The 11,918-nt window shown below is 34.3% G+C and overlaps 1 protein-coding gene across 1 annotated transcript in view; it reads right to left on the bottom strand.

Moving 5' to 3' along the window:
- Positions 1 to 6,882: 6,882 nt before the first annotated feature.
- LOC107741163 (remodeling and spacing factor 1-like) overlaps positions 6,883 to 11,918 on the bottom strand; it is a 19,668-nt gene continuing 14,632 nt past the window's right edge. Inside the window, exons 16-17 of the mRNA XM_016553772.1 lie at positions 9,461 to 9,640; positions 6,883 to 9,181 (exon numbers count right to left, since the gene is read on the bottom strand). Of these exons, the coding sequence (XP_016409258.1) occupies positions 9,078 to 9,181; positions 9,461 to 9,640 (284 nt within the window). The 3' untranslated portion in view covers positions 6,883 to 9,077. The remainder of the gene's footprint in view (positions 9,182 to 9,460; positions 9,641 to 11,918) is intronic.

Here is an 11,918-nt window from a genome sequence, read left to right as displayed (position 1 = left end):
CTTAATTTATATACCAAAAAGTGCAGTATTCCACTGTATTGCATAGATAGGTATAACTAACACATAACTGAATAAGCCAAATTCACTCACTTCACTCACTCACACACACACACACACACACACACACACACACACACACACACACACTCACCTCTCTCCCACAGGCCCCACAAACAGACCTTCCCTCATTCAGTGTGCGAACCGTTCCCGCCCCAGCAGGTGACGTCACCGCCGTGTCATTTACATTTGGAGTGATTTAAACCAATTAAATGGTTTGTCACATCAGGTGACAAAATATTTTGGACATATTTTATCAGGTGTAAAGATTACCTAAAAACCATACTTGAGTAAAAGTACAGATACAGTGAAAATTACTCCACTACACGTTACAAGTCACCAATTCCAAAACAACTTGAGTAGAAGTCTTAGAGTATCTGATTTTAACAGTACTTAAGTATTTTACTTATACTAAATATAGGCTCAAACACTCACTAATCAAAGAGACATGCAAGTGAAAAACTGTAACGTTGTGGAGAAGCTGGGGAAAACAGGCAGAGGCAAGGATCTATGTGCAGGTATTTAATGGAAAAACTAGAACAAACAATAAGCCAAAGGGAACAAAAAAAACAGAATGACTGGCAAAAAAACAACCATTACATATAACAAATCACAAAAAACTAAAGAAAAACTAGGGCTATATATACACAGGGGGCTAACAAGCTTAACAAGATAAGACACACCTGGGGAGACTAATTTAGGGGAACCGATGAACAAACGGACTACAAACTGACTACAAATCAACGGGAGACAGGAAGTGACATAAAAGTCCAGGGCAAGGCACAGAGAGCATGAAACACAAAACAGGAAAGAGTTGATTTGTGAGGAGAGCAATCACGTTTATTTTATTTAAAAAAGTAAGATTTTAATGCAGGCTGCATTTATTTAATCAAAAATACAGTCAAAACAGTAATACTGTGAATTCTATTTTAATATTTTAAAAATGTAAAATACTCCTGTGATGCGGAGCTGAATTTTCAGCATAATTACTCCAGTCTTCCGTGTCACATGATCCTTCAGAAATCATTCTAATATGCTGATTCGATGGTGCTTAATAATCATATTTTTATTATTATCGCAGTTGAACACAGCTTCATATTTTTGTGGATTTTTAAAAACAAAAAAGTTCATAAGAACAGCATTTATTTGAAACGTATATATTTTGCAACATTACAAATGTTAAATGAATTGAATTGCATCTTCGATGAATAAAAGCATTCATTTCTATATAAAGGAAATCTTTTTGAATAGTAGTGTAGTTGTTTTCGCCGCGTTTGCGATATTGTGAATTATAGCTGGTCTGTACGGTGGCGGATTTGCAGCTGCATGTGTTGTCAAACTGATGAAGATGTTTTCTTAATTTGCTGGTGTTTTTTCAATTTGCATGTGTTTTCTTAAATTGCAGCGCGTTGAGCTCTCTCGGCCACCGTAGGTCTGGAATGTTGAATTGACCAATCAGCATCCAGGCCTGAAACGATCCATTTTATGGTGTCATTTTTATTTGATTGCTCGTTGACCCAGAGGCATTTGAAGGTTTTACATGTATCTCCAGGCCTGAGTTCATGTGAATGAGGTTATGATGTAGGCCTAGGTCTCTGTCCTTTCTCAGAATAAGTTGGTCCTCTTCACTGGGCTCTTGGAATGTCTCTGCTTTTGTCCGGTCTCTGTGAGAGTTATCATAAACAGTGCTCGCCTTGAATGTGTAATTTGGACCAAACACTTCCAGACCAGTAACCCCCCTCTTCCCCATCACCCACCCGTTCCCTCTCTCTTCCCGGCAGACAAAAGAGATGAAGCACAAAAGACGCTTTCAGCCTTTCTGCTTACAGTTTTGAAGACTGGTAGATTTTGGGGAAGCAGGGCAGTTGAGTGAGTGCACTGGGTTCTCAGAACTTGTTGAGTCTGAGAGTTTAGATGGAGTAGAATAGAGCCACAGCGCCTGAAGGTATCGGGTTTACAGTCCATATGAAACAGCTGAACTCACTCAAAGCATCTGATATCACTTGTTTCATGCACATTTTCTCTTGACGTTCACCCATAAACTTTAAAGAGCCAGTGAAAAACTATAAAGGGCATCTTTAATTTCTAATTATTGTTATAAATATTTTTAAAGAAGATTTTATGAATAAATAACTGCAGAAAATGTAAGTGTGTGCATATATCTGGAGATCTAAGATTCCCCAAGAGATCAAAAAACACACAAATGGCATTTGAGCATTTAGCAGATGCTTTTATGTTGATCAACAAGTTATATTTTATCAAGATCTATTTCCTTTTTTTGCATGATACCTTATTCTCTTGATTCTCTTGACAAACTAGATTACCTAAATATTACTAATTGTATTTATTTATTTATTACACATTTTATTTCATACATTTTATTTTATTTAACTATAAATTTAATTAAAAACATTTTTTTTGGGAGATCCTGCATCTCTGCACTTTGTTACAAAATGTATTTATTTATTTATTTAAATATGTAATATTTGATACAAATATTTTATTTCATATATGGTGATTTAATTTAATTTATTTAACTATTAAATTAACAACATTTATTTCTTGGAGATCCTGCATCTCTACACTTTGTTCCAAAATTAATTTATTAATTATTATTTTGTTTCATTAATTAATTACTGTATTTATTTATTTAAATAAAAATGTATTTATACATTTTATTTAAATAAATAAAAATATTTTATTTCATAAATGTTATTTTAATTAATTTATTTATTTATTTTTCCATTTATTTATATTTGCCTTTAATGCATTTTAATACAAATATTTTATTTTAGAAATGTTATTTTAATTTTTTTTATTCAATAAAAAATTCTCGGGGTCTCTATACAATTTGTTCTAAAAATCTTCTAAAATTCTTTTAAAATGTTAAATTAAACAAATTTGTTCTCCATTCAGTTGCATTACTGTCTAGGAGAAAGAAAAAAAATCTATAAATGTTTTCTTTTTAAATGTATTTTAAAACACCATTTTATTCACCATTAGACAAAAAAAGTGGGCTATAATCTATCGCTGACATAAGATAAAAGTGTCAGGATGACAGAAGGAAGGGTTTTCCAGCGTCTCTGTGAGCCGAGGGGCTTTTAGAGACCCACTGTGATGAGCAAACTCAGTGTGTCTGCCGGCATCAATGGTTTATCACCCAGCAACCATTCAAGCCATTAGCAGAGATTCTGCTCATTCACCATGCATTCAGCAGATCCGCAGGGATGCCGCTTTGTGCAAAGAGGCTCTTTGCCCTCACAAAATTAAACTTCATATAGAAAAAACACCAGATAATCAAAATGGAAGCAGGAAGAGAATAATCCATATATGTCACTGTGTCTTTATTTATGAGAGTTTTATGCAAAATACTTGCTCAAAGAGTTGGTTCTGTGGTCGAATGTGTTTACAGTTTTACACTGATCTAATGCTATTTAATTTGGAGTTTGGATTAATTTGGAAAACAATTTGTTTGCATTATTCTTTCTGTATTGAAAACGAAATAGATTAATTAAATATATTTTCTGTACTTTTTTATTTAGTTAGTTAAATGTAATTTAATTGTAATAAATTTAAGAAATGTTATTTTATAATGGTATAAATGTTATTTCTAATCTTATTTAAATAAAAATGTATTTTCTCTACTATCCGCGACCAATATCTGAATATACACTGATCCAAAAATGAATCATCTTTGGCATAATATTTTATTTTCCAGAGAACAAACTAGATTAAAATCAATATTTTCTATATTATATTTTTATTCTTTAAATTAAATTTAATAATATGAATTTTAATACATTTTAGACCATGTTTCTAAATAAATGTTATTTTAATAAATATTTCATTTTTTATTTTAATGAAATTATAAAAAAATACATATTTTTCCCTAACCCTATCTGAGGCCAGTTAATATCTGAATATACACAGATCACAAAAATTAATCATTTTACATAATACTTTATCCTCCTGAGAACAAACTAGATTAACTCAAATTTAACTACATTTCAATTTATTTTAATATATGTTATTTATTGCTAATTTATTTGAATAAATTCTAATAAACTTATTTTTTTTATAAATGTTATTTTAATAAATGTTATTTTTTGTGTTTAAATAAAAATGTATTTTCTCCACTATCTGAAGCCAGTTAATATCTAAATATATACAGATCCAAAAAATGTATAATTTGGCAAAACTTTACACTCCTGAAATCAAACTAGATTAACTAAATATAAAAAACATTTAAATGTTTATGTATTTATTATTTATTTATTTATTTATACATTTGAAGACAAATATTTTATATATATTTTTTTATGATTTATTTTATTTTTAAATTTAATGAAATTGACACCTTTTTTTTTCTTGGAGCTCCTGTGGTTCATTCAAAGAGGGCAAAAGTGAATTTCCATGCCTGTAATTCTGGTGAACTTTTTTTTTTTTTTAATTCTGGTGAACTTGAGTGGACATTTCCCTCTTCACATGACCTCACGATGACCTCGTGTGACCATGAGCAATCACTCCCCCATAACCATATTCACACCACCATGTTGTTCAAAGAAAGAAAATCACTCTGAAAGCATGGAGCTGGCTGTTTTTTTCAAGGCCGTTTGGGGAGCAGAATCAAAAGGAAACAAAAGACACTTCCGAATTCACACACTTGGGAGTTGTTCATCGTATATTGAGCAGTCAGCCTCAAAAGGAACTAAAGACGTTAACGGCACTAATATGAAGCAGATCCACCTTAATGAAGTAAAATTTGCTTTAAAAGAATCTTAAGTGATGATTTTTCCATTATCTTAGCAAACAGGAAACGTTCATAGACTATCGTTCTGACAAGGGTATTTCATTCTTTCGTTAATATTAATAGAATGTTCGTTCAGAGTTAAAACATTTTTTAAATTTAACTTTTAAATGTTACTTGTTTCAGAACGTTCAGAAAACATTCAAAAGTAACATTTTGAAATTTTTTTTGTTAAAAATTAAAGTTATGTTACATTACCTCTTAAAAGTTTTATATTAAAGTTAAAGCTCCACAGAAAAAAAAAAATCAAAAAGGTAATTGCGAATTTTTATCTCACAATTCGGACTTTGTTTCTCGCAACTCAGTTTACATCAAAAAAATTGTTAAGAGTTTAGTTTATCTCGCAATTATGATTTCCCCCCCCCCTCAGAATTCTGGGTTCACCGCTCACTTTTTCGGCACTGAATAAAAAATTGTAACGGTAATTTCGACTTTTTATCCTACAGTTCTGGTTTTTTTTTTTCTCAGAACTGCGAGTTTATAGCCTACCTCACATTTCTAACTTTTTTTCCCCACGGAATTCCAAGAAATGAATTGCGGGGATATAAACTCAGAATTGTGAGATAAAAAGTCCGTTAAAAGTTTCATTCCGTGGCGGGAACAGGCTTCCATAATAAGGCAGCTTGACTGCATAAAACTGAACTATAGGCCTACTTCTGGATTTATGTAGCCTACTTGATGAAACATTTAAAATAAAACGGAGGTTATCTTCGACAGAAAAGACCGTGACGCATAAAGACGGAAGAAAATAGCACATAAATTTACATTTAATCGTCAAGCCTGAGTATTTCACCAAAACAAGTAGGCTTTTTGAAGAGGCCAAATTCAGAGGGTTCTCACCCGAGGCACTATATCTGTTCCCCTTCCATCACCCTCATGCTCTATTCTCCATCCCTAACACTCATTCTTCTATACAAGCTCAAAAGTTTGAATATGTGAGGACTGTTAACATGCAGAGAAGAGCAGCATTAGTATTCTGCTCAGACAGCACCGGCCAGACTCTGCGGTAATGAGATCCGAGCCGCTTTCACAGCTGGTCTCCATGTTAGCAGATCTCATAATAAAAGTTATGTTAACAAAAACTCTTGGTCTGATCAAAATGTCGATGCTGAGCGAAAGATCCAAGAAATGTGACAACGTAAGAAGTGTTGCCTGTTTCTAATTTCGGTGTTGGCATGGTGATGCCACTTGCTTAAGATACAATGTGGGATCAGATGGTTAAAGTTAAGGAGAGACACAGGACGGTTTAGAGGAAAGTCTCCAACAAACAGGAATTCCCGCAGGGAGTTTTGAAGTGAATGCCAGAAACTCAAAAAGAATTAAACATGAACTGATTGAAGAGGAACGCAGAACTCTTGGCTGTAAATGAGTTAAGGATGAGACTTCTCTCACTGCTTAACCCAGCCAAAACTAGTTTGCCGGTCTTAGAGGATTTAAGCTGGTTTCCCAGCCTGACCTGCTGAAAAGTGCTCAAAACCACTCTAAAACCAGCCCAGCCATAGACCAGCCTAGTCAGCTTGGGAGCAGGATTATTACTGTAAAACTACAATAAATAAATAACATTGCAAAAATTAATTTAGGTAATTCAAATTCGATATTCATTAATATACAGCACACATAAACCTTTCAGAACCAGATGTAAAACCAGACGTTTTAAACACCATACAGACAGATATCCGTTCCTATCTATTCTCACAAATTGGTCGCCACCATGTGGTCACATTGAGAACTGCAGTGTCAGAAATACTATAACGGTTCATTACCGACCTTGAGTTCAGTGTTCTCCTCTCTTGCTCTTGGACTATTACTGTTGATATCTGCAAGAAACTGGGGGAAAAACACATCACAGGTGAAAATATAACACCTTAACAAAATGGATTCGCATTTGCAAAACAATTTTTCCAAAATATTCATGTCAAAAGTGCATCAGTCAGAAAACGTAAAAGACGACTGTCAAAACTACAACCAAAAAGAATCTTTGCACATATAAAAGCATTACACCATCATTATACAGGTTTCATTTCATTTTTATTATGACAAATGTACAAGATAGTAAATCATATGAAAGAAATTACAATACAGTTAACAAAAACATCCAAAAGAGGCACAGACGAACACAAAGGACATTTCTAAAAGCTAAAACCAGACGGCATCTGTCCATCTGCTGTCAAACTACATCAGCCAAATATCTTCAAACACTGGTGTCGGCATCCCTCATGACATAATATCAAATTAAACAGATTTTTATGTGAAATACAAATATATATACTGTCATTATAGGCTGGGCCTCGATTTCAAATGGATGTCTGTACCTTTGATTTTTAATTTACACAAGAATTGAACACCAGCCCAATACTGTTAATAGACCACCTCGAGAGAAATGCATTGTGGTCTAGTACCTAATGATGCTCTTGGTCTTAGCATGTCTAAAACTATATTTGTAAAAAATCTGGGAAGTTTTATTCTCAAAATCTGATGCCCTAATGCCGCAAGAGCAAATAAATCAGACTAGAATACAGTATATGTGCATGCCAAGCATAAACATTAATGTACAAGACATTTTTTACACCGCTTTTGTCAATTAATGCTGACATCGAAACAATTAAACTGTCAGTTGGGCTTTACATCAAATGCTTTTTCCTCTAAGAACAGACCATTCTTGGAAATGTTTTAGCAATCAGTGGAAATAGGACAGAGACTAAAAACCCTCAAAGACAAAACCGAAAAAAAATGCATGAAAATGAGACAGACGTGCCCACTTTGGAGTGGTACAAATGTACCTACAAAACAAATTATAAACAGCTGCAATCATAAAAGGACTGCTATGTATACTTTAAATGATTTAAAAATGCTTCTAATATATTACAGCAGAAAACTACAGATATACACACCAGGATAATGCAAGATCATACAATGTTTCTCAGACGTGTTCTTACATCTCAGAGGGGCGTCTCACATCACGCTGCTCTCGGAAAGGTCGGAAATCATTCAAATGTCACCAGCAACATGAATTTCGGTCTTTAAAAACAGACAAAACCAGGAGAGGATGAATCTCTTCCTGCATGTCTTGTAAGAAAAATGTATTGCTTTGTAATTGATGAAGAACAAACAAATCATACACATCATTAGTATGCTTACAAAACTAAAGGAAAACGTTACAATGATTATATTCATATATTTATATAAAGAAAATGAATATAGTGCACTGAAACACAGACATAAGCAGGACATGATGGGCAAAGAAGAATCGCTTTGACGGAATATCTGCACTAAAATGAGATGAACAGCACTAAACTTCAAGGAATCCCTCAGAGAAGCAAACTGCGCATCGATGTGGGTGAGAGTCCTCAGCATTTTATCATCCTCGAGTGGAAGATTTGGCATTTGATGCATTGAAAAGATGCCAGAGTAAATAGTGTTTGAATTCAAATCAAAATGTGGTGCTAAAAAAACAGTCCAAAGCAACAGAATTGGATGCAATGTTAGTATGTTGGCATAAGTAAATGAGCAATTTTTCACCATTAGATATCTTCCAGGAATCTTTTGCTCTAATGGTGCCAGCAGCTGTACGACCAAGTGATCATTTCAGGTACAAATTCTATAATAAATAGTATAACAAAACAAAGCTTATAATGAAATCTCTTAATAAAAACATTTATTTTTCCCCCACCAAATGACACTATGAAACCAATCGTATGAAACCAAATTCAACTTCCACTCCAATTAGATTATAAAAGATGAATGTTAAAAATGGCCTCGGAGTGGAAACGAACGCTGACGATATTTAGCGTTGTGTGAAACCTTACTGAATTGCACTGACTCCACCCACTTCCGGTTCTCTCTGAAATGTGCAACTGACAGCAGTGGAGATCAAAACGCATGTAAACTTGACAAATGTCTCTACGTCAGACGTGTGAGGGTGAGCATGGCTGTGTGATTAGTGTAAAAAGAGGTTTTAGAGGTTGTTTCCAGAGAGGGTTTGTTTGAGAGCGATTGCCCTTATCGAACAAAAACAATACTTTAGAAGGAATATCTCGGGGAGTCTCTTAGAAGGGTTGCGGTCTCCTTCCCTTGATACTTTTACTCAGTAAAATATTTACAGCTATTATTCATGTGCCACCTGGCACATTTAACAGGGACTGTTGATGTGATCCATGGTGAAAACAGGATGAGGGTCGGAAAAAAATGTTAAAAAAAGAAAAAGAATACCAAGTTATAGCTGTTCACTGTTGCATACATAGTCTACGAGGTCTGTGACGCCCAAAAGATCGTCTTCATCTTCGTCCGGCGCAGCAATCTCCATGCCATTCGGCGCCTCTGAAATGTGCAACTGACAGCAGTGGAGATCAAAACGCATGTAAACTTGACAAATGTCTCTACGTCAGACGTGTGAGGGTGAGCATGGCTGTGTGATTAGTGTAAAAAGAGGTTTTAGAGGTTGTTTCCAGAGAGGGTTTGTTTGAGAGCGATTGCCCTTATCGAACAAAAACAATACTTTAGAAGGAATATCTCGGGGAGTCTCTTAGAAGGGTTGTGGTCTCCTTCCCTTGATACTTTTGCTCAGTAAAATATTTACAGCTATTATTCATGTGCCACCTGGCACATTTAACAGGGACTGTTGACGTGATCCATGGTGAAAACAGGATGAGGGCGACTCCCTCCGGCGTTTAAGGGACAGGCGTCTTCGACGTTTCCTGGATTCTTCCTCGGATGAGTCTGCTCTTATTTTCTTGGGCTTCCGGTCTTCTTCATCAGATTCGGCTGACTGGAAACTAACTGGATGAGTAAAAGACAATAACATCACTTATGTTATGCATCAGTTAACATTATGCATCAAACACACATTTAAAACAGCATTTTTGGTCATAAGTTTAACAAATAACCCAGACAGATTAATTGACCCATATTTTGCATGAAATAATTTTATATGTAACGAACATATATATATGAACATGTAAAAATACATACTATAATTAACGTTTGGTCTCAGTGAGTTTTCTTTTATTTTTAAAAGAAGTCTCTTATGCTCACCAAGGCTGGATTAAATTGATAAACAAATATAGTAATAACAGTAATATTGTGAAATATTATAATTTAAAATATCTGTTTTCAATTTTTATGTATTAAATATAATTTATTCCTGTGATAGTAAAGCTGAATTTTCATCAGCCATTACTCCAGTCTACAGTGTCACATGATCCTTAAGAAATTCAATATGCTGATTTGCTACTCAAGAAGCATTTCTTATTATCAATTTAAAAAAAAGTTATACTGCTTAATATTTTTGTGGAAACCGTGATTTTTATTGTTCAGAATTCTTCGATGAATAGAAAGTTCAAAAGAAAAAAAATGTACCTTAAAGGGTTACTCCAGTGTCATTAATTACTCACCTTCATGTCGTTCCAAAGCCATAAGACCTCCGTTCATCTTCAGAACACAAATGATTCAACAATTCGTCTCCGCGTCACCCTAGCGCCATTTTGGAGAGTATCCACTGAACGCAAACAGCGTATGCTGTTCTATGTCAGCCGCACCACACGGATATGTTTTCTACGTTTATTTACACTTTTGATTTAAACAAAAACGATACGTATCCGTGTGGTGCGGTTTCTGGACGTTGATCGTGTTACATTGCTGTCTATGGGAGGGTCAGAGAGCTCTCAGAATGCATAAAAAAAAGCTTAATTTGTGTTCCGAAGATGAACAGAGGTCTTATGGGTTTGGAACAACATGAGGGTGAGTAATTAATGAAAAAATTTTCATTTTGGGGTAGAGTAAAGACCCGTTCACACCAAGCACGATAACTATAAAGATAACGATAAAGATATAGTTCTAAAAATCGTTCTCAATATTAAAGAATAGCATAGTTCACACCACAACTATAACGATAACGATACAGAGGAACGATATCGTTGTGATCACTTTCAAAACTATTTTTTCCAGCTGATGAACGATAAATCACTGACAGACAATCAGAATCCATCCTGCTGTAATGAGCTCAAGAATTTAAAGCGGCAGACGAGCGTGCGCTTAGAATAAACAGACGATATCTTTTGCTGGTGTGGATGCTAATATCGTTTTCTTTATAGTTATCTTTATAGTTATCGTTCTTGGTGTGAACGGGGCTTAACCCTTTAAGTAGAAATCTTTTGTAACTTAAATCTTTATAGTCACTTTTAACTGATGCATCCTTGCTGAATAAAATTTAATGCATCCTTGCTGAATAAAAGTAATAATTTCTTTAAAACAAACAAAAACAATAAAAAAAAATCTGATTCCAAACTTTTGAATGGTAAAGTATACTATGTACATATCAGTCATCCAGGTTTCTATGTAGAGCTACCAGCTATTGAAAAACCTCTATCAGTCGACCATAGAATAATTCTAGCAATATTATATAAGATACTGGTTACATTACGGTCATGTTTCTATTTTATAGAATAGTATGTATAATGTATATAGTATATATTATATAATGATTGAGCCTTATGCTGTGAAAATGCATAGGTGTAAATGGCACTGACCTTCGCTGTCGGAGCTGGAAAGACGTCTGCGTTTCTTCTTTTTGTCTTTGTTGGTGCTGGCCTGTGAGCCGTCAGAATCTGAGCTTTCACAGTAATTCACCTCTTGCTTACGACTCCGATAGGACCGCCGACAGCGGACGTCCAGGTCACTGTCACTGAATTCACTAGAGCCTTCAGTCGCTGCATGCAAACCCCACCCCCACACACACACACAAAACAAGACAAACAAACAGAAATATCAGTGAACAAACAGTAAACCACAAGTACGGTACAAATTCAACTCAAATTTTTGATCCAATTTTTTCAACAAAAGGTTTTCACCTTCAGAAAACTCTATTTGTCTACCTCAGCAGTTCAAACATAAATATTATATCAGCTTTTCATTTTTAAATATCTGAGACTCTTAATTTGAATTTTTTTATATTTATTTTTACACAATTAAATAAAAAATAAAACTACATAAAAGAATAAAACTTCTACAATATAAAAAAAACTGTCAGAATAAATAACAGGGTTGTATTAGTGTAATT

Source organism: Sinocyclocheilus rhinocerous, unplaced genomic scaffold (assembly GCF_001515625.1).
Source record: "Sinocyclocheilus rhinocerous isolate Xijiao unplaced genomic scaffold, SAMN03320098_v1.1 scaffold1307, whole genome shotgun sequence".
NCBI classification, from domain to species: domain Eukaryota; kingdom Metazoa; phylum Chordata; class Actinopteri; order Cypriniformes; family Cyprinidae; genus Sinocyclocheilus; species Sinocyclocheilus rhinocerous.
The sequence above is the reverse complement of the archived record's forward strand: the minus strand, read 5'-3'. Positions and strand labels throughout refer to the sequence as shown.